This window comes from Crotalus tigris, unplaced genomic scaffold (assembly GCF_016545835.1).
Source record: "Crotalus tigris isolate CLP2741 ecotype Arizona unplaced genomic scaffold, ASM1654583v1 scf7180000024397.1630199, whole genome shotgun sequence".
Lineage (NCBI taxonomy): Eukaryota > Metazoa > Chordata > Lepidosauria > Squamata > Viperidae > Crotalus > Crotalus tigris.
Window position 1 is genome coordinate 1,059,510 of NW_024100565.1, and position 24,253 is coordinate 1,083,762.

The following is a 24,253-nucleotide window of genomic DNA, read 5'->3' on the forward strand; positions in this document are numbered from 1 at the left end:
TTGGCCACTCCATCTATTAGAACAAATGCTGTACCAAATGGCCAGCTGAAGTGTAGACCCTCTTCCCTCCAGAATATGACAAGCTTCTCACATGCCTTATTTCAAATTCCCAGAATACCACAAGCACAACTAGGAGACCTGGTGATATAGAATGCAGTATTGCAGGCAAACTCTGCCCTCAGCCAGGAGTTTGATCCTGACAGGGCTCAAGGTTGAGTCAACCTTCCATTCTTCCGAGGTCAGTAAAGGGCCCAGATTGTTCGGGGGGGGGGGGGCAATATGCTGACTCTGTAAACTGCTCTGAGAGTGCTGTAAAACACTATGAAGCAATATATAAGTCTAAGTACTATTGCTATTGCTACCCTGTTTCTCCGAAAGTAAGGCCTACCCTGAAAATGAACCCTAGCTTGATTTTGGGGGGTGGGCCTAATATAAGCCCTACCCCCAAAATAAGCCCTAGTTTTGGGGCAAAACACACACCTAAGAATCAAGCTAGGGTGGGGATGGAGCTGCCCCATGCGCCCCGCACCCACTCACCTGGCAGCCAGGTGTCTCCTCGCTAGCCCACTTCTTCTGTGGCATCTTTTGCAGCCAGGCCTGCATTTCTCAGTCACAGGCCTTTCCGGAAGGCCATTGCAGCTGAGAACCGAGCTATGGATTGAATCCATAGCTGAGTACTCGGCTGTACAGGCCTTCCAGAAACGCCTGACTGCAAAATGCAAAAAGGCCAGAATACAGCTGCAGAATGAAGCTGCTCCTTTGGTCAGAAGAAGTGGACCAGCTAGGCAAGGCTGTTGGTGCCAGAGTTGAGTACCATGTTTCCCCGAAAGTAAACCTGCCCCTGAAAGTAAGCCCCAGTGGACCTAATATAAGCCCTCCCCCCAAAGTAAGCCCTACTTAAGGGCCTGCATGGACAGCTTCTGTGATGAGGCGAAGCCAATGGGGGAGGGGGAATCCAGTATACCAGTTTCTTACCTCCGCCCGGCTTGTTCTGCGGCCTCATGGCAGCGGCATTGGGCATGATGCACAAGGTGGCAAATGGCCGGTTTCGGCACAACGTGGCTGTTTGCCGCTGGTCGCAGCCATTTGCCGCCTCGCACGTCACACCCAATGCCGCTGCCATGAGGCTGCGGAACAAGCCGGGCTGATGTAAGGAACCGGTATACCAGTTTCTTAGCGCCGCCTGGCTTGTTCCACGGCCTCATGGCAGCGGCATTGGGCAGGAGGTGGCAAACGGCCGGTTTCAGCACAACATGGCTGTTTGCCGCCGGCTGCGGCCATTTGCCACCTCGCACGTTGCACCCAATGCCACTGCCATGAGGCCGCAGAACAAGGTGGGTGGAGGTAAGGAACCACCAAAGTAGCAGGTGGAGTGCTGGAGGCTTGGGGAGGGAGGGTGCTGAAGTGGGCGGTCGGGCCATTGGCAAGAGCAACACGGCTGAGTGGAAGAAGTGAGGCAGGTAAGGAAAGAAATCCTCAGAAATTGCCTTTCTTTCTTTACCTGACTCCTAGCCCCATGCCGTTTCTCCTTCGTGATCTGCCGCCGCCGTGTGCAAGGAAACAAAGGAATTTTTTGGGGGGGGAAAGGTCAATCAATCAATTCCAACTTCTTGTGAACTTCTCTTCTTGAGATCTCATGAAAAGTTAGAAAGTCTGATAGAACTTTTTTTTTTAACTGATAGTCCTACAAACACACAGCGAATGCTAAGAAGCGAACGGAGAAACGGAATGCAGCTGAAAGGCAGGTTATTAAAAAACACTTGGGGAAGACAACGGCATCTGGGTGGGGATAAGTGCGGCAACCTTACCCTGCGTGGCTTTGGCAGGTGTCTGGCTGGGGAAGGGAAGCAACTGGTCTATGACCATGCTAGCACTGGTGTGTTGCTTCTCCACCCCATGCACAGGCCCTGCCTCACCCCCACGCGCTCGTGACCTACTGGTGCCAATACCGGCAAAAAGCCCCCTCCAAGCCTACACAGAGATCCCACTGGCATTTTTAAAAATTAAATAGTAGTTTTGACCTCATTTGAGAGAGTACTGTCAGCCCTTCAAGGCAGATCATATCTGAACAACAGGTAGTCCTTGACTTACATCTATTCATTTAATGCAGTGGTTCTCAACCTTTTCAATGCCGCGACCTCCAACTGGTCATAAGTCGAGGACTATTCAACTGGTGCAGCAGAATGGGACTTTTGGCGGGCTCAGCAGGGCAGAGACAGCCTAGACAATTCCTATTGGCTTTTGAAAGCCAATAGAATTAGACTCTATTCAAGAGAGTCTATTCTATTGGCTTTCAAAAGCCAATAGAATAAAAGGGAGTAGCACAGCTAAGGAAAAGGGGAAAAAATGGCGGACTGCGTTGTTTGGCGATCCCCATAAAATGGTCGTTCGACCCCAAATGGGGTCCCGACCCACAGGTTGAGAACCACTGATTTAATGATTATTCAAAGTTACAATAGCACTGAAAAAAGTGACTTATGACCGTTTTCACACTTACGATGATTGCAGCATCCCTGTGGTCACGTGATCAAAATTCAGCCATGGCCACTGGCTCATATTTATGACGGTTGCAATATTCCGGGGTCATGTGATCACCCTTTGCACCCTTTTGATGAGCAAAGTCAATGGGGAAGCCAGATTCACTTAACAACCATATTATAGTGGCAAGAAAGTTCGGGGCAAAAAACTCACTTAACTACTGCCTCATTTAGCAACAGAAATTTTGGGCTCAATTGTGGTTGTAAGTTGAGGACTACCTGTAGTAAAACTGTTTTTATTAGGGGATTAGAATAACAGAATCTTGCCACTCTGAATGTGCCTCACCCTTCCCTACTTTTTTCCTAAAGCCAGCTAGGGAGATCCAATCTCAGAAGCTTTCTCCAATTACATTCATGCTTTAAACTTCCTCCTATCTTTCTTATCTGACTGTTGCCTTGTTACAATGACGACAATAATAATAATAGTAATAATAGTAATAGTAATAATAATGGTGTTCAAGTGATGCTCCATTTGTTTTGGGATTCATCCAAGGCACCTATTACTATTGGTACTACCCTTGCTTGCCTTTGCCACAGTCGTTCTATTTCTATTTGTAGATCTTTGTATTTTGTTATCTTCTCCAGTTCTTTCTTGTCTATTCTGTCTGGCAGCTTTATTAGGAACTGCTTCCATCCTGAGACGATATCTGTAATACTATCAAACACCCACATTTGCCTATCCCAAGTCCCTGGTAAGGACTCAATAGGTAGACAAAAATGCCAAATCCATCTGAACATCTGGCTGATTGTACGATGATTAATAACAATAACAACAATAATAATAATGTTGGAAGGGACCTTAGAGGTCTTCCAGTCCAGCCCACTGCTCAGGCAGGAAACCCTATACCATTTCAGACAGCTCTTCCTCCTATTCCTCAAGGATATTCTCAGCCCTTTATATCTACTCACTTATCCAGAAAGAACAGAAGGAAGGTGAAGTAATTGTAAACATGAGAGTTAGCAATTAAAACTATGCATTCTTTACTTCTGCTAAAAGGTTCTTTAGGACTGTTTATGCTCCACAGGGTGGGCATTTTTGAATGGGCCCACCCACCCAGTCACTTCCTGGAAACACCCACAATAGGCTTTCAAAATTCCACTTGACCCAAGATTTTGCCGGAGTTTCTTGAGCACCCTGCCCAGAACATGAATGCACTGGGTGGTGACAGGGTTTTTTTGATACAAATCTTCACAACCGATGCTAACTGAATGCTGGTTACGGAGTTACACTCTATTTCTGTGGTTGAATATGTATAATCTCTAGTGGGCATCTCCTAAGCTTGATGTATGAATTGGCTCTGAGTTCACTAGTAAATCATGCAGGTTTTGCTGGGTTTTTTTGTTTTTTGTTTTAAGTTAAAGTTTCTACATCAGTGGTTCTCAACCTGTGGGTCAGGACCCCATTTGGGATCGAACGACCATTTCACAGGGGTCGCCAAACAACGCAGTCCGCCATTTTTTCCCCCTTTTCCTTAGCTGTGCTACTCCCTTTTATTCTATTGGCTTTTGAAAGCCAATAGAATAGACTCTCTTGAATAGAGTCTAATTCTATTGGCTTTCAAAAGCCAATAGGAATTGTCCAGGCTGTCTCTGCCCTGCTGAGCCCGCCAACAGTCCCATTCTGCAAACGGTGCTGCACCAGTTGAGTAGTCCTTGACTTACGACCGATTGGGGGTTGCGGCATTAAAAAGGTTGAGAACCACTGTTCTACATCCATTAGGGATTTTTACTGCTGGTTGTAAATGGGAAAGGGTAATTGTGTGCTTCAGCATTTCCCCATGGTGTGCAATGCAGTGGAAGGCTGGTAGTGGTAGAGAGGAAACTTTATTAGCCACTACCAGTCCTTTAATTAAGGAGGACCCGATAGGCTTCCAAGCAACCCTTCAACTGTTCTGGTAGACAAAAGAGAAGCCTCACTTTCTCTTTTCTCAGATTGCAAACTCACTGCAGTTAAAAAAAAAAATGCATGAGATCATCTTCCTTGGCTGTTGTCCAGATGTTTGAGTTAAAAGTTATAACTGCAGATTATCTATCATGAGACTTTGGATCAGATTGCTTGTTTTATTTGTCTAAGGGAGCTATCTGTCAGTGTGTGCTTGTAATAAACATTTGGCACTTGGTCTAGAGTTTGGGGGGAGGGGGGAAAGTCAGCCTAAATTTATAACGAGGGGTTATCAAGGCCATATCTCAGTAAGGAGATACTGTATCAATTGAATATTATTTCCCGTAGGTTTGGACTGAATTGTATACCATAGTAACGAATTAGCCTGTTATAATTAGCTTGTATATTTTCTTCAAAACGTTGAGCTCTACTTTTTGAAATGTATATCATTTGTGAGAGCCAAGATGGAAACAGTTCTTCAAACCTCTGTACCTCATCCTGTGGGGAGGAGGAGGAGGAGGAGGTGAATACAACCTGGGGAAGAAAAGGCTTGGCAAACCTCAGACTTACATCACCCCAAATATCCAGATACTATTGAATTACAACACTAAGCCCTCTTCGCTGTCAGCCGTTAAGTTTTATTTCAGGGAATCTGGAAGTCCACCTCTTTCCTATCCCAGAGGTGGCTATTTTGCTGTTTTGGACATCACTTGTTTGTTCTATTAGCACAACATTTGACCAAAAAGCCAATAGGGAAAGATACTTGGAAGAATCATCTTTCTTGTTATGGTGTGATACTGGTGAAAGACCCACAGACTGGAATACCATAACCAATAAACGGGGTTGCTGTTTAGGACAGTAAGGATGTGGAACAGGGCACAGAGATTTCAGTAGTTCAAATGAGACTGTTATCTCACATTTATCAAGAACAGGTTTTCAGATGATCTTGGTCAGAGAAACATCATATCTGGAGTTTACTGCCAATATCTCAACTTAGCAGAGAATTCTTACAATTCCTTTCCTACCACTGCATCTAAATAATTAGCACACTGTGCCTTTTTAATAAAGCTATCTCTAATATAATGCCAAAGTTCCTTTCCTTTCCCTCCCCTCCCTCCTTTCCTTTCCTTTTTCTTCCTTCCTCTCTTTTTCTTCTTCCTTCCTTCCTTCCTTCCAGTCTTTCTTTCTCTTTCTTTCTTTCTTTCTTTCTTTCTTTCTTTCCTTCTTTCTTTCTTTCCTTCTTTCTTTCTTTCTTTCTTTCTTTCTTTCTTTCTTTCTTTCTTTCTTTCTTTCCTTCCTTCCTTCCTTCCTTCCTTTCTTTTTCTTTTTCTTCTGCAGTCCCTAATAGAATTCCAGTCCTTGAGAACAACTGTTCAACAACAATCAGAAGCCATAAACTAATTTGACAGGAAGGCCTTGTTAACATGGTTGAGTTTGTGGCCACCCAGAAGTGGTCAGATTCAAGGTGCTTGGCTACAACTTGTAAAAGTAACTTTGTTTAAGGCAAAGTTGTTTCTGCAATGTAAACAGAAAACTCTGTTCTATCTTTACAGCTTAACTGCAACCAAACACCTTTCTCATCTTAATAATGACCATATGTAGAAACAGCAATGGCTGTCAGCTCTCCAAATGCTTTATAAGTGCGTTTCTGTAAAAAGCACACCAGAAAATGCCTCGAACCCAGGGTTAACTACAGACAGTAGGCAAACAGCAAGGGAAACTGAAAAATAGCAAGAGTGATTGTTTTTGGACTGTCTTTCTGAAGCACTGTTGTCCATCTTCAAAAGAATAGTAATTTTCAGAGCTGCAATTAAAGACCAGCTTTTCAAAAAGAGGGGGGAAAAAACCGTCCCTGGGAGAACTGAGCATGCTCAGTAGCTGCCAAATGAATGAGAGAAGCGTCACAAGGGTGATAGAAGAGAAGGTTCTAGAACACAACTTTTTCCCCAATGGGGTGGGCGCAGTTTTGGCATGACGCCTCTGGCCCGCGTGCCAACAGTTTGACACCCCTGTTCTAGAATACTGAGACTGAAAAAAGAAATGGGTTTTTTATTGCAGGCCTACAACCTTGTGTCACCCAACTCAAGCTCTGGAACAACAGACCTTCAGCTTCCATTTAAGCCTTTCTCTATCCTGTACTAAAGGACAGGCCTTTCACTAAAGATTAGCAAATCTATGAAGGACTTCATTTCTCATTGTTCCAAATTTGTCACTTTCAGCATCTTTGTGGTGACAGTTCAATACATTCCTTTTAAAAAAAAAAAGTAAAATACATTCTCAAACTGAGGAAAGAGTGAATTTTGAGGGGCATTTCTATTTTTTCTTTCAGTCTGAATATTAGCTGGGCAATAGAAATTTCTTCCTTCTCCTGCCTTCTCAACCAAGGTGCTTTAATACCTTCACTCCCAGGCCAGATGTTCCATAACAGAGATCCCTTTCACTCTGCAGTGACTTCTGCTCTTGAAGCTGAATTCTGACCAAGGTGCTCTCTGCCAGATGTTGCTCAAAGTCTAGGCACCCAGATTCAAGCGCTAGACCAAAGGCAAGTTCCCCCCTCCCCTATTGTTACAAAATAGGGGCATCTGTTTATAGTTTCTTCTACTTTCTAATTCTTCTTCAGGATCATTCTTTTCCAACCAATTTCCAGCCTAGAATTTGCATTTACATGCTTACAATACAGAAAAACATTGTGAGGTATCTGGTTCTAATTACCATCTGTTCAGGCTTATGGTAATGTCTTGTTTGTTTGCTTGCTTCTTTATTTGTTCCTTAGATCTGCCCATCTCAACTCTCCTGTCTTCACTGTCCAGATCTCCCAAATAGGTCTGATTGTGTAACTAAGAAGTGTAGTAGGTCAGTTTAAGCCTGACATAGTATGCTGAGCCATCATCATAATAAAAGACAGATGTGAGGAGAAGGTTGATCTGGATCTACTGCTACAGCTGGTATCACTGCAGAGGCTTTCCAGTATTTTTTTTTTTAACAATGCCAGCAATAAAAAGGCTGGTCTTCCCCACCTTTATTTATACTGCTGGAATGAAGAAACCTTGGTAGAGTCAAGAACAGATTTTTGTATACAAGGCAATCTGTTTTATTTAAGGCAGCCTGGGTGCCCTCCAAATAATATACAGAATTTGTCATAGCCAAAGTGGCTATTTTGGAGAATTCTGGGAATTTTAGAAAGTGTCATTTTCTTGAAAGACATTACATATTAACAGTAGTATATAGTATTCAAGTCAGCTTGGCACCTGGAAGGGATCACTTAGATAAACCCCTGCAGTTTTTTGGCAGCACTGCCTGCTTCCCGGGATTGAGACAGAGGGACTGACCCAAAGTCATCCATCTGACTTTGTACCTAAGGTGGAACTAGAACTCATGGGCTCCCAGTCTGGTGCCTTAACTACTACACCAAATGGCTCCCAGAAAACATATGTGTAGACTTAAAGCTATTGTAAAATAAACTGTATGCTTAAAAATAAAAAAAAAACATCTAAAGCAATTGAATAAAAAACCAAAGCAAGCAAGGAAGAAATGACACAACAAGAAAAGGCAAAAGAAAAATCAAAGTTAAAAACAGGAGAAGAAGAGAACTGTAGGGATTGAAGAGGAGAAGGAAGGGGAGGGGAGGGGGAGAGGGAGGGGGAGGGGGAGGGGAGGTGGAGGGGGAAGAGGAGGAGGAGGAGAAGGAGAAGGAGAAGGAGAAGGAGAAGAAGAAGAAGAAGAAGAAGAAGAAGAAGAAGAAGAAGAAGAAGAAGAAGAAGAAAGAAGAAGAAGAAGAAGAAGAAGAAGAAGAAGAAGAAGAAGAAGAAGAAGAAGAAGAAGAAGAAGAAGAAGAAGAAGAAGAAGAAGAAGAAGAAGAAGAAGAAGAAGAAGAAGAAGAAGAAGAAGAAGAAGAAGAAGAAGAAGAAGATGATGATCTGGAGGGCAGTTAGACTGAGACTGGAAAGCAATGGGAAGAAATTCATGGCAAACCCTCTCTGCTGGTCTGATGATGCGATGGAGGTGAGGTGTTGAGAATGGGGTGGTATCAGTCTATGAATCCCTTTAGCCTCTGCTAATATTGAATAAACAAGACATCAGAAAAGGACAGTTGTTGAGATATTTCTCTGATGCTAAATTTCCTTTTTTTCAGCTCTCTCTTCAACACTGTGATTTTTTTCCAGCTGGGAGAAAAGAAGTGGTAAAGAATCGTGCAGAATAAAAGAATATCCTAGCTCAGTGATGGCGAATCTTTTAGAGACCGAGTGCCCAAACTGCAACCTAAAACCCACTTATTTATCAACAGGGTGCAAGGTGGGCGTGGCCCACAGGGTGGGTGGGGCTGTGGTGGTAATGGCAGATTGGGTGGGTGTGGCCAAGGTGGGCGTGGTCACCTTAATGTTGCTCGTGAGGAGGGACGCCTGTGGGTGTGGGCAGGGTTGGGGGAGATCCAGCGGGTGTCTGGCAGGTGGAGCGATAGGCAGGAAGCTCGTCCTGCAGGGTGAGGCGAGGCAGGGTGGGGGTGCCATTGCCATGGGGCAAGGCAAGGGCCGGGGTGGCTGCTGCCTGACACCATTGGCCCCCACACACAGAGGCCAATGAGTGCATGGGGGCTGACGGTGTCCGTCAGCAGCCATAGCCTGCGGCCCCTCGACCAGCGCACTCTGGGGCTCCGCAACCTGCTGCCAGCAGTTCAAAGAAACCGCCTCTGAGCTGGATGGCTGGCTGACAGCTGAGGAGGCAATGCAATGAGTCGTGCCCGGGAAATATAGAGCATACAAGGCCAGGGGGGAGGGAAACCAGCCGTCCAGGATGCATCTGGCCATGTGGGACCTCGGCAAGTTAGCAGGCAGCTGCCATCTCCAGGGCAGGGCACACGTGCCCACAGAGAGGGCTCTGAGTGCCGCCTCTGGCACACGTGCCATAGCTTCGCCACCACCGTCCTAGCTCTTTGAGCTGAAACTGGGCATTAGTGAATGAAACCTGCTCATTTCAGATTATTAAGTAAACCTAAATGCTTCTTTCCCCTCCAGTTTGGTCTGTTTATCTATTGTAATATCATCAGGTAGATAGATGACAGATAGGCGGAAAGGTATATATAGTGTCACAGGAAACCATTGTGCATGTTGTTCTTTAAATATATAGGTCACTGCTTTTTCATTCTCACCATCCATACTTCCATTCTTCTGTTTTTCAAATGATATATGTTCCGGTACATTATAATGGATTCTTAGGAATATCAACGTCTACTACACCTTCATTGTTTAACCCTAGCCATAATTAAAGATTTGAGGACAACACTAGAGAAAAGGACCCATGGATAGATCACTCAGAAGGACTTCCATTCACATATTCATTCAGCTCATGTCTCCTTAAATAGGACACATTAAGAGACAGAAGGGAATGCTAAGATGCTTTTCCCTTTGTTGGCAGGCTTGAGATAGGCGTGTTAAAACAGAGACCCATATTATAGGTGTGTTTGTCTTAGATCAGCTTAGGAGGGCTATGCAGACAGATTTAAATTGAGATTTCCACTGATTTACTGAGTTACAAACAAATGGAACAAAGCTGTAACAACAGGACTGTGGTAAAATAAACACTTCATAAAGAGAGTAAAATAGACCAGACCAGGCTTCTTAAAGAATAAAAATACTATTATAATATACTGAATTATGTTAGGGTTCTCTTTATATACAAGCAACTTGTGTGAATAAACAAATTTCTCTGTCTCTATCTAATTCTTATGCAACATACATCCAGAGCTGTGCTATGTAATTCTTCTAAATTCTATGGACGAATTAACTCTTACTTTGCATCTATTTTGGTGCAATTGAGTTCCAAGCGTATCCTGATATCTGCATGTATGAGTGACTCAGTTAATTCCACTTTGATTAGTGCTACAAGTTATGACCTGCGAAAGCTGACAGTCCTTAAGATCCTTTATTGTTCCTGCTACTTAAGGCTCATAGGGAGTTTTGCAGCCCAGCTCTAATACTCTTTTTTATTGGCTACTGCCAATTATTAAATACTAGGAACCGATTTACAGGAACAAATATAATCACATCCTAGACTCTAAAGACTGAATGGCACATTACATGGACAGTCCACTATCAGCTTGGGTTTCTGAAAGTGCAACTGCGGAGGGCTGCCAACAATTTCATAAGGAAAGAGAGAAAAGTAGCAGTTGAGATAGCGGGAGGTTAATATATTTCCTAAAGCTGCCCTTGATATGCTTTCTTGCAAAGCAAATGACAGCTAGGGAGAGGAATTATTATCAGAAAAGACTAGCTTCAGATGGAATTAGCATTTCTTCCCAGAACTTAGAAGAATGACCAACTTGTATTTGATTGGGAGAGGTCTGTTGTTGCCGTTGTAACTGTTGTTATTATTCAGAAGAAATCCAGTTTGGTCTGGGTGGTTAAGGCATCAGCCATGAAAGTAGGAGACGATGAGTTCTAATCCAACCTTACGCATGGAAGCCAGCTGGGTGATTTTTGGGCCAACCCAACCCACCTCACAGAGCTGTTGTAATGAGGAAAATAGATGGAGGAAGGAATATTGTGTGTGTTCGCTGCTTGCTATTTATAAAAAAATAAGATGGGATATAAAAATGTTGAATTAAGAAACTAACTTATCCAAGTTTAGATGATATTATGAAATATTCATATAATGCAGAGGGAAAATCAGTACTCTGAAGTATGCTCCGGTCACTGAAATCATATTCATTTATGATTCATTATGATTACATATGATTCATTCATATTACACCACATGTTTTCTTTCTGAGTAACTGCCACATCTGTACATTCATTTAATATTCATTTGTTAAATTTATTTGCTGCCTATCTTACCGTGGGGCTTCCCTAGGTCCCCAACCTTTTGGGCATCAGGGACCGGTTCCATGAGAGAGGTTTTTCTGCGGACTGGAGGGTGCGTGGTTTTGTGTACTTCCTGCATCCTGCGGATGGTGCTTTGCTTGTTTGTGTGGACCAGTTGCTGGCATGCCACGGCCGGTAGTAGTCCACAGACCGGGGGTTGAGGACCCCTGCCTTAGGCGGCTTACAATAAAAGTGATGGAACAATAGAATAAACAATGAAAAAGAAAGCAACATGAATTCAGAGATATGAGAATAAAAGATGGGTGGGTGGGGAAGCAGGGAGCAATGGGGGAGGTGGAGTTTGCTATCAATCTAATGGCCACCCCCAGGGTGGTACTCTCGCATTGGGTCCCCAGGCCAACAGCAGAAGCATGTTTTCAGGTTCTTATGAAAGGATGGTAGATGGTAGAGGACAGGAAGACCTGGAGGAACATTGTCCATGGGGTCGCGATGGGTTGGACACGACTTTGCAATTAACAACAACATGAAAGGATAGGAGGGTGGAGGCATATCTCACTTTGGAGGGTGGGATGTTCCAAAGGGCAGCAGAGAAGGCTCTTCTTCTGGATCCTGATAGCTGGAATTCTTTCACTGATGGGTTCTTAAGCAGGCCCTCTCTGCCTGCACAAGTAAGGCAGCTGGTCCTAGTGGGACGAGATAGCTTGGACCTATCTCATTAAGACAGGGGTCTTCAAACTTGGCCCTTTTGTGACTTGTGGACTTTAATTCCCAAAATTCCTCAGCCAGCATGCTGTCTTTAAAGATCATAACTGACATCTTGAACTATATCTGGGAGCAGACCAGTAGCCAGTATACTTTGCGGAACAGAGGTGTATATAATACTTGGAATTATTTTAAGACTGATGTCCATTCAATATTCATCTCAATTACTGCTTGTGAATAGAGACTCAGAGATTTCTAGGTTTGATTTTGGCAAACAAGTATAGCAACAATTTTCAATCGAGACGTTTCTCCCAGGTGTTTAAAATAATAATAAAAACTACTGTCCTTCTTTGTTTCTTGTTTTAGAAATCAACTCTACTGGCCACAACCTTAAAAGAAAAATCTAGTTTGTTAATCTCCAAAACAGCCTTACGCTGCATATTATATAAGCATGCTTGACTTTTTCTTCTCCTCGTGCATTCTCCAGGCAGCGATTAACTGCATACATATGGCTAATTGTACACTGTGGTATAATGATGTGCACTGTAGAAACAGCAAAGTTTTCCACTCCCTTCATCTACAGGTGATGTCTGATGCCCTGGACAGAATAATGAATGTGGCTGCAAGAATCCCTGAGGGCTTCCTGTGATTCATTCATTCCACTGCAGACATTCTGGAATGGAAACCCTTCGAGACTGGCCAGCCAGTGGAGTGGAAGGACTATTTGGCAGAAGGTTTTTGTTTTTCTTCTCCCCACTCCCCAACAAAACTTTTCCAAATATTAATTCTCTTGCCACTTCTCCACACTAACAATTCCCAAAAGTGGGAGGAGGAGTGGGGAGGTTAAATATTTTTGTTGTAGTGGAAAACGACCTTGATGTCTGATTTGAAACTTGTGATCAAAATAAATGGTTTGGACCAATGGTGTGTGCTGCCCAGAACAATCACTGGGAGAGTATTTAGTCTCTTTGAAAGAGCAGATGTGGATAGTGAGGTACATCTGTCTAGGTTCTCAGCCCTGACAATTCTGCTAGCCACCTGGCTAGGTGCCTTGGACTGGTTCCTTTCTCCCTCTAGTTTCTTGCTTCAAGACATAACAGCAGAAGAGAGGAGCCGCTGGCATCTGCTCGTGAACTGAATGAATGCAGTAGCACTGGCTGATGTTGTTTGAAATGGCAGGTTTTGAAGGGAAAAGCATGTGCCAAATAATTTGGCCCCTCCTGCTGAACGAGCAATTTATCTCAACTGCAAGCAGAATCTTATTGAATCCAACCAAAGGCCTCCCACTCCTGCCATTCCAGTGGGATCAGCTAGGTGTTTCAAAATGCTCTAGGCCAGCAGTTCCCAAACTTTTTCAGAAGACATTTTCCCCCACCTTGTGGAACCCGAGGCTACAAAACCAACAAACACAAAACCCCACATTGCCAAAATACAATCAGCCTCAGTCTTTGAATACCTCTTAAATTCTTTCTCTCTTTCTCTGCCATCCATTCAGAGGCCATTTCCTCACTGAGAACACACAGATCCCTTCTTCTCCTTACAGTCCTCCCTATGTACCTGGCCAGTTGCTACCACGATTCTTTCAACATCTGCTCTTTTCTGGCTCCTCCAGGCATTCCTAGCTTCTCCCTGGAGATGTGGAATTATAGGAGGTAGTAGTTGAATACATTTGGAAGGCGCAAGGGCAGGAAAGTCTGGTGCATGCCATCCTTATTACTGTGCCTACCTTTCCCTTTATTTTCCACCTGGTAAGGCTCCGGCCTTTATAGCATCACTGGTTGTTATGGAAATCACCTCAAATAGTCTCCAGTACAGTTCAGGAATTGCAACAGGACTCAAGTCACTCAACAGTATGCCTAAAGAAAGAAGAGAGGAGAGGAAAGTATAGTTGCTCTATTTCTTTGCTAAGTAGCAATGACAGGAGGTGAGGACTGGGCATTCAGTTCATGTTGAGGAATTAAAATATCCAAACATGTTTTTTTTTATCCTCCCTGCTTGACAGTTGAGTAACCAGGAGGAGAGAATCATCATAGGTGGGCTATTTGTCTTCTAACGTTTTAAAGGAAATAAAGTGTAACTCTTGCCTCTTCAGACAACTCGGTGAGGTTGGCTGGGAAGTCTGGAAGTTGCTGTCACAATTGCAGTAGGGGACAGTAGGCTGGAAAAAGGTGGTTTAAAAACAAGGTATTGGGAGAGGGGATACCCACAGAGACACATCAGCCATTTGCAATCTGAAGACTCATTGATCCAGCTCTGCCTTAGAAGGTAAAATGATCATAATGGAATGGAGAATTCTTGAACCTGGTAAGGATGGCCCATCTCCTGTTAACTCTTTCTGGGATAAATAGATTTGCTGTAGATATCCATGTACTTTGAGCAGCAGCTTCTGGAGAAGCATGTGGGCTGCAGTGATGGACAAACCCTTGATGATCACATACTAAAATGGCAACAAGCTCAGAGGTCTCTGGTTCTGAACTTGCATCATCAATTAATTGATTAGAAAAGTAAACCATTAGAATAGGTCCTTCTCCACCCCCTTCCCCTGGGTAGAACAATCATTTGCTTTAAAGTAGCTGTTTAGAAGGACTCTATTCCTATTATTCTAGTGTTCAATATGTTATCGATTAGTTTGTTAATTGGCAAAGCGTTCTTGTTTGGAAATTGTGATTGGTAGCACTGAGGAAACACATGGCAGACTTTCACATGTGTGACATATGCATGAGTTTATGATGATTTTTACACACACATGTTGCTTCTTTTCCTATTATTTATAATGTATTTCAGTTGCTTGTTTGTTAAGTTTGTAAGTCATCTGACTCCAAACAATTCCAGGTAGCTTCAGAAAGTTAAAAGAACAACAATTCCTTAAACAAACATTTATAAAGCAAACACCGTTCAAGGGAATAAAACTCTCCTTCCAACCCCCTTCTACTTCAGATGTTCCGCTAGGTGCCTGGGCTGGACTGTTCCAATAGGCCCTTTCTCCTTGCAAGGAGAGGAAGCACCAATTAGCCGAAAAGCAATCAGAGAATGAACTGACTATGACAAAGAACAGGTGGTAATGTCCTCTATCTTCAGATAGAGGTTGCAACTGCTCCAAGACCAAAACCAGATCTTGTGTGAGTCCTCAAACATATACTAGACCCTCAATACTGGTCCATTACTGCCATGGGGACCATGAACTCCTCAGTGCCCCCAAATTCACTGCTGCCTAGAGATAAATTAAAATGCCCAAGGACTATCAGCTTTGAGGAAGTCAATCACCAATCCATCCACAGAATCCATCAGCTCAGTTAAGGGCGTTGCTATGTAGCAGAGAGACAGCTACAGCAGGAACACATTGAACTTTAAAGTGTATGACTTCAGGCACATGGTCCCATTTATAGACTGCCTGTACAAAACTATTATCAAGAAGCACTTTGTATATATCTTAACTATAGAAAAAAAAAGGGAGGGTAGCAGGGTATTCTGAATCACTATCTGGCATATCTTCCTACCCTGGCATAAATTTTGTTTCAAAGACAAGTTGTTCAAAGTTGTTCTCAGCAGGCCTCCTATATTTGGGTAGCGTGACTTGATTGTTGGTGTTGGTCAGGTGGAAATCCATATCGGCTGTTGTGTGTACAGTATGAGGATTTTGGCCGCTTTTACAGAAAAGGTTTCCGTTGTTTCATCTGAGGTGAACACACTCCAACTGGCAACCCTTTCAGCAACAGATCCATTGACTGAATTCTCTTTCTGACTCTTACAGGTGCATTTATATTGATCATGAACCTACTACTATTTTTGACACTGCACGTGATGACTTTCATTCCTGGTAAGGATCATTTCCTTCTATAAATCTACACCTGGACACTGGAATTTATTCCACCAAGGATATTTCCATTTGCATGTTTGTTTCTGAGGATAAGAAGAGTCACTGGGAACAAGGGACATAAGAATTCATTGAAATCATAAATCTTTTCGGGATGGCATCCTGTTTGTGGAACGCTTCCGAAAGCAGCTCAGATGATTGTTTTTTATTTTCACGGGCATGAAAAAAACCCAGAATTTTTTATAATATAACCATGTAATTGTTACATATTACAGTCTTTTAAATTCTGAATGTATTGCTCTTCTTTCTGATTTTTAGTTTCTTTGTATTGTTGTGCAGTTTTTATGTTAGCCTTTGTTCTATTTTTCTTTATAATATATTTCTATTAAGCCACAGAGAATTAGTTGTCTAGAAAAACAATAGTAGTAAGAATAATATTAATTCTCCAGTTTAAAAACCATTGTTTCTGATCTCCATGTTTTTTTTTAAAGATGTAGATATTAAATATACGCACATTTATATATTGATAATATTCTTACCAGCAAAGTTTGTTTGATTATATGCCATCAAGTTCTTGTCAATTCAAAGCAATTGCACAGATCAGTGTTCCTCAGCCTTGGCAACTTGAAAATGTGTGGATTTCAGTTCCCAGGATTCTCCAGCCAGCTTTGCTGACATAGATAGATTTTCTTCATGAAGATCTTTCAGGTCTTCCAACAGTGCATCCATCACCACCATCACAAGTCAGTCCTTCCATCTGCTGTTGGCCGTCCGCTTCCTCTCTTTTTTCTCACTTTTCTTAGCATTAGAGCCTTCTCTGGAGAGCCGGGTTTTCATGTAACACAGTGGTTCTCAACCTTTTTAATGCCGCGACCCCCAACCGGTCGTAAGTCGAGGACTACTCAACCAGTTGTAAGTCGAGGACTACTCAACTGGTGCAGCACCGTTTGCAGAATGGGACTTTTGGCGGGCTCAGCAGGGCAGAGACAGCCTGGACAATTCCTATTGGCTTTTGAAAGACAATAGAATTAGACTCTATTTAAGAGAGTCTATTCTATTGGCTTTCAAAAGCCAATAGAATAAAAGGGAGTAGCACAGCTAAGGAAAAGGGGGAAAAAATGGCGGACTGCGTTGTTTGGCGACCCCCGTGAAATGGTCGTTCGACCCCAAATGGGGTCCCGACCCACAGGTTGAGAACCACTGATGTAACATGTCCAAAGTAGGATAGTTTATCCAAAAGAGCTAGAACAGTGGTTGTCAACCTTTCTAATGCCGTGACCCCATAATACAGTTCCCCATGTTGTGGTGACCCCCAAGTGGGTGTGGCCACCAATAAGAGGGAGTAGGACAGCTAGGGAAAAGGAAAAAAAATGGCGGACAGCGTGGTTTGGCGACCCCCGTGAAATAGTCGTTTGACCCCAAATGGGGTCCCGACCCACAGGTTGAGAACCACTGAGCTAGAAGGAAACCTTCATTTTCTTTCATAATCTGTACTCTGGAAGGACAATTGGAATAGATAGTAATCACAAGGAAGGGTGTTACTAATCATTTGGCAGAGTTGTGAAAGGATCTATTCACTCGTTTATATTAACATTGTATACAAACTTTAAAATAAAGCTCTGTCCAGTTAGAATAGAATAACAGAGTTGGAAGGGACCTTGTAGGCCATCTAGTCCAACCCCCTGCTCAAGCAGGAGACCCTACACCATTTCTGACAGATGGCAGTCCAGTCTCTTCTTGAAAGCCTCCAGTGATGAAGCACCAACAACATCTGAAGGCAGTCTGTTCCATTGGTTGATTGTTCTGTCAGGAAATTTCTCCTTATTTCCAGGTTGAATCTCTCTTTGATCAGTTTCCATCCGTTATTCCTTGTCTGGCCTTCAGGTGCTTTGGAAAAGAGGTTGACCCTCTCCTGTCTTTGACAGCCCCTCAAATATTGGAACACTGCTATCATGTCTCCCCTGGTCCTTCTCTTCACTAGACTAGCCATGCCCAGTTCCTGTAACCGTTCTTCATATGTTTTAGCCTCCAGTCCCCTAATCATCTTTGTTGCTCTTCTCTACACTATTTATAGAGTCTCAACATCTTTTTTATAGTGTGGAGATCAAAACTGGTTGCAGTATTCTAGGTGTGGGCTTACTAAGGCTTTATAGAGTGGTATTAGTACCTCACAGGATCTTGATTGACTCCCTCTATTAATGCAACTTAGAATTGTATTGGCTTTTTTGGCTGCCGCCACACACTGTTAACTCATATTTAATTGATTGTCCACTAAGACTCTAAGATCTCTGTCACAGTTGCTGCTATTAAGCCTGGTTTCACCCACTCTATATGTGTACTTTTGGTTTTTCTTGTCTAAGTGTAAGACTTTACTTTTCTCTACGTTGAATTTCATTTTGTTAGTTAGCTCCATTGGATCTTTTATCCAGATATTTGCCAAACATAGTTAGAGGCTCATCCTCTATGCTGTCTTGTGTACTATGGCAGAATAATCACAAATGGGATAGAAAGAGATAAAAATATTTTTAAATATGCACGCAGAATCATATCAATCCAATACAATGGTCTTCTTTCTTCTGAGCAGATCCTCCCATCCCTCCCATCGTGATACACAGTTCCCTGCACACCATTTGTAAAGAGCATATCTGTATGACTGTGCCTTCATCACATCTGTAGCATATATCATAGATGCAGGTCAAAGTTGTGTTTAGCTGTCCAGTTCTAATACGGTGTTTCTCTTCTTTTCCCAATCCAGTTTTTCAAGCTCATTTCTGGGGTGCTTGAGCATTTGTTTTGGTGTTTTTGAGCATTAGAATGACAGGGTGATTGGAAGGAACTGTGGTTGATATTTTCTACTCTACACCATCTCTTCACAACTTCCTAGTTTCTCCCACTTTCAAAAAAAAAAAAAAAAACCCATGGAGTTGTTCAAGACCCGAGGTGGCGCAGCAGTTAGAGTGCAGTACTGCAGGCCACTTTAGCTGACTGTGTTCAGCAGGTCAGCGGTTCAAATCTCACCGGCTCAAGGTTGACTCAGCCTTCCATCCTTCCGGGGTAGGTAAAATGAGGACCCAGATTGTTGGGGGCAATGTATATATATATATATATATATATTGGAAAATTTGCATAAAAATACGACTCCTGGGCATGTCTATGGTACAAATAAAATACGAACACCAGGAGAGTATAAATATAAAAATATACTTTACTAAAAGCTGCCAAGCTTTCGTTTGGAAACTCCAAACATCATCAGGGCTAAGGAGCCAGTAAACAATGATGACTTAAATGGGTTTTGCCGGCATCTGCACCCGGCTCATGGACCGCGTCACCGGTCCCGGCCGGTTAATTAGTGTTCCAGATGTTTCTTTATTACTCTCCTTACGCTTCCTTCTATGGTTCTTCCGGATCATTCCTTCCACTATCTCATTACTGGTATTCATCTCCTCCACCACCCCTTTATCCTTATTTCCTTCCATAGCACTGACCCTCCTCCCCTTTTTGTTTTCATTCTCCACCCTGGGGGCATCTGTTTCTCCTCTATCAGTGTTACAAGCTTCCCTGGGCTCACAGACGCTCCCCCACACACACGTTTTTCTCAATCCCTGCTCCACACCCTTTCTTCTCACTCTTCCACTGTCATGAGTAACTTTCATACGGGTGTTGCATATTTGGGGGTCTATGCCCCCCTCCTCCGTCCTGGCAATCTTCGTGTCAACAGTTCTCCACCGTTCCATTTGTTTGCTGCGTGATCGGGTGCTTACCCCGTCTCTCAATTCTCCCTAATTAACCGGCCGGGACCGGTGACGTGGTCCATGAGCCGGGTGCAGATGCCGGCAAAACCCATTTAAGTCATCATTGTTTACTGGCTCCTTAGCCCTGATGATGTTTGGAGTTTCCAAACGAAAGCTTGGCAGCTTTTAGTAAAGTATATTTTTATATTTATACTCTCCTGGTGTTCGTATTTTATTTGTACCATATATATATATATATATATATATATATATATATTATATATATATATATATATATATATATATATACATATACATTGCTTACTGGTGTACACCACTTAGAGAGTGCTTGCACTTAAAGCGGTATATAAGTCTCATAAATAACTAAATAAATGAAGCTGCTGATAACTAAGCTCTGTGAAATCCAAGAACTATGCCCGAGAGAATTTCCACAGGCAATGATCACTTCTTATTCTCCTTCTTTGTAAATTAATATATGAAGATCAAAAACATTTTCTCTTCTCTAAAAGAGCAATCAACTTTCTCCCTAGCAATTTTAGCTGCACAACCTCCGCTGAAGATGTGTCAAACTGCAGTCCCCAGAGCTGATCATGCATAGAAAAGATTGCCTAATCAGTCTAATCAGCTGTGCCTGTGAAAGATGTTTGCTTTTCTTTAATTATAACCTTACAACTTTTGCCAAAGTCAAAACATACACCAAAGTAACTCCAAATAAACATCACGCATAAAAATTCTACATAGGAAGTACCTACACCCTTTCTTTTGCACAGAGTATAAAAAGCAAACTCTTGGCTGAGATTGAAACAAGGATGAATCACAACCGGAATAATTTCTCCTTTGCTGAATATGTCCTGTTCATAATCAGCCATTGTTCAGACAAAGCCCTTCATGTCACGAAGAGCCAACTGCAATAGGATCCTCAGCACAGAAAACTATTATGGGAGCCCTGCTGTAGATTGAAGTTTGGGGCCCCAGATTCAGTGGCAGGCTTCTCAAATTGACACCCGAAAAGACAGCTTCCATGCTGCATCAGGAGTGAAGAACTTCGGTCCTTGGGGTGTTACTAAACTACAACTCCCAGCAGGCCTAGTCTGGTGAGGAATCTTGGGAGTTGTAGTTCATAACAGCGGAATGGCCACAGGTACCTCATCCCTGAAATGGGGGTATAATACATTTATAGCAGTGGTTCTCAACCTTTTTAATGCAGTGACCCCCCAACCGGTCATAAGTCAAGGACTAAATCGGTTGTAAGTCGAGGACTACCCAACTGTCATAAGTCGAGGACTTTCCCTTCCCGGGAGCACCGCGCATGCATGGTGCCGCCCCCTGTGCCGGCCGAGGCATAGCTGGCAAGCAGCAGAGACGGAGCAGGCCGACCACCGGCTGGGCCACCAGCTGGCCCAGCCCAAGGGAGGTAAGGCACCCGCCGGAAAAGGGGAAAAAATGGCGGACAGCCTTGCCTGGCGACCTCCGTGAAATGGTCGATCGACCCCAAATGGGGTCGTGACCCATAGGTTGAGAACCGCTGATTTATAGGCACATCTCCTCAAAAGTATTTTGTGAAGTATGTATGACTGCACCTTTATCAAAGTTATAATTTTAATTCAAATCTCCATTAGGTACATGATAGTCCAGACAGCACATACATTTACATAGTTAGTTTTCAAGTTGAACCCTAGGTAGTTTACACCATAAGGGTAAAAGCAACAGATAAGTAATAGCTACAAATAAGCACTTAAGATCAGAGTAGACATCAGGGAAAAGAAGAATTTGAACACATCCCCATCAAAAATTAGACCTGGAAGCAGACATCACCATTATATTTCAGACCATGACTCAGGTTTTTATAGCTTTATGGAAGTCCAACAGGGCTGAGTCCATATGAATCTCACACTACCAAGAAGGCTTGTCTCCTAGGTCCCACAAGTTGCTTTGCAATCAGGATTTGGAGCACTCCAACTGTTACAGATCTTGCTAGTTTCAGCTTCATTCCATTGCCACAAGCTTTACTGATTTTAAAAGGTATTCTGCTTCATTAAACATCTGCTAATAGAACTTAAGGCTAAGTTTATTTTTGTTAAGGACAAATAGAAGGATTCAAAATATTTCTGTCCCTATGGATGGAAGAACTTGACTCTTCTGTATCCTAAAAACATAGATACAACTACTTCTAAAGAAAACATGCATTCTGTTTAAGCTTAACCTAATTCTCTAGAGCCCTTTTACAAGACAATGAATGTTACACACTAACTTATCAATGTTTTCTTTGGCCAGAGAGAACCTGGAGCTCCTGGAAAGAGCCCCAAGATGGAAGTTACTCTTGGTACCACTCTCTTCAGGTACAATGTGTTACACTGATGTAGATTTGCCTTTCACAAGATGATTATGTCATTATGTCAAAAGAAGTTCTATTAAACCAGCTTTCCCAGTCTAGTGACCTCTAAATGCATTTCCCAGACAATATGACCATTAGTTATTGGTAAATTGGTTTTGCTGTGAGTTTCTCCATAACTGCTTTATAGTAGCTACACAGTCAATAAAATGCAGCTGGTTCCAAACAGCTTTTGGCTATTTGAAAACAAAAATGTCACAAAAGAAAAAGAAAGCAGCTTCTGTTTCTCCATGAAAAACTCAATTCTCAACAATTAATTCCTAAAAGTTGTCCACCAGGTAAGTGTACTCTTGTGCACATTCATAGGCAAACATTGGATTTCATCTAGATCAAATGAGGCAGTTAAATCTTATAGAAAGAAACTAAGGAGTGAAGTGAACTTTGCCATACCACTGTGGAGGCTGAAATGCCCGGTATTAATGCACATATATGTAATACATCCATCTGCCAATATTAAATAAGCCTTAATTTTAGGAGTTAAAGTGGTCCTTGGAAATTTAACATACAGTGTGCAAGTAATTAAGCCAATTGGGGTAATATCAATTCCCCTGTGCCTAGTTTCGGAGTAGTTTCCCTAATCATCATCAGAGCCATTTAGGATGGGAAAAAAATGCCCCATCTGTCCCCTTCACAGACCACTCCAGAGCAGAAAAGGGCAAGACAAACGTATGGATAATAAGACTGCCAACAGCTACTGGTCACTATAAAATCTCTCCTTACTGGTTACTAAAAAAAAAAAAATTAAGAGTGGTCTTGGATTTATAGTCTTCCTGTAGATTGCAAGGAACATCTTCCTGCATCCCCAGCCTATGCACTCCGGAAGAGCCATTTCTTTTGTCTTTCCTTCAATTTACATGGCACTTGTTAAAAACGGTGATTTCTTTTGATGCATGAGTGACGTACGTTTGTATGTACACATACAAAGAGAATATAATTAAGACCACTGTCCCATTTCTTTTCACATGCATTGTGTTCACTAGGTAGCTGGAGAAAGATTTGAAGACCACATTAAAACCATAGCTCTTCTCTTGCAAAAGTTTGACCAATCAATGAAAGAGCAAGTAGGAGCTTTAGACAAGCTGGCAAGTAGCCATATCAAGAACTTGGGGGAATGGCTCGAAGACCATACTAGAGATCTTAACGTGTGGCTCAGTATGTACTTTTGGGCCCTCCAAGAGTTTCACAACAATTATATGAAACATCCTGACTATATACTGGCTAAAGAGATGGTACTCCGTGACAAATGTTGGAATGAAGATATCAGTAAAGCAGATCCGTGGCTGGACTATTCTAATAGTACCTTGTACATGTGGTTGGAGGAAGCCCCTCTAATTGTCTACAAAGCCCTGAGGATGCAAGGTAGTAACCTCAAAAGATATACTGAAACGCAAATCCAGCACATAGAAGAACATATAAAATTCTTAGAACAGTTATTGGATAATTACATTGCAGCAGCCAAGAAATGGCTAGATGATTTTGCTACAGTTAAAGAAACATCTTCCCAGAATTTTACCTGGGACTTTTTCACGGTGGGTTCAAGGGCACAAATGTTAGGAAGAGAACTTGTAACAGCCTTGCAAGTGAATTGCCTTATGGTCATGAAATGGCTTGAAGAGACTTTTCAGGGCCTTGAAGGGTTGCTGTGGAATATCATAAATTAGTAGCGGGAGAACAAATAACATTTTAAAGACTTCAGTAATTTTACGTGGTTTCAGCCGAATTCTACATAACATCCATTCCAGGAAGAATCCAAATATGCTATGGATTTCTGCAGTCCGCACAATTACAAGCTGTAATATCTGAGAGGAATAAAAACGTAAAAAATATTTCCCCTCCCCCTCTCCCTCCCTCCCTCCTTTCTTTTTTCTTTTCTTTTTTTTTCTTTGTTTAACCTGATTTCTGCCTTTTTCATTTTTTCAACTGTGCCAGGCTCAAAACTACTAAAGGGACCAAGATTTGAGCCTTCATTGCAAAAGAGAGTAAAAAAGAAAGAAAATTCTCAGGCCAATATAACCAAAGTATAGAAGGCAAAGTTATCTAGGCCAGTCTATCCCAACTTCAGCAACTTTAAGATATATGGACTTCAACTCCCAGAATTCACAAGATAGTGAATGCTTTATGGAAAAACATTTGCCACTTAATCATTTTAGACAATACGTTGTGATTTTTACAAATTTTTAGATAGGTCATAATACAAAGAAACAATTAGAGACATTATCTTTTTTTTTAATGAAAGTTTTTTATTTTTTCCATATAAACATTATAAAAAAAAGTATACAATACAATTTTAAGATAAAATAAACATTATTACGACCTGCGCACTCCCCCCAGGCTGCGTCCACCCTCTCTTAAAACA

General features: G+C 42.3%; 1 protein-coding gene across 1 annotated transcript; it reads left to right on the forward strand.

Moving 5' to 3' along the window:
• Nucleotides 1-1,253: 1,253 nt before the first annotated feature.
• Nucleotides 1,254-23,841, forward strand: LOC120301793. Its single transcript, XM_039329419.1, has 5 exons — nucleotides 1,254-1,344; nucleotides 15,691-15,756; nucleotides 21,780-21,844; nucleotides 22,878-23,426; nucleotides 23,827-23,841. Exons 1-5 carry the CDS (start codon nucleotides 1,254-1,256, stop codon nucleotides 23,839-23,841), a joined length of 786 nt encoding a protein of 261 aa, XP_039185353.1.
• The last annotated feature ends 412 nt before the right edge of the window (nucleotides 23,842-24,253 follow it).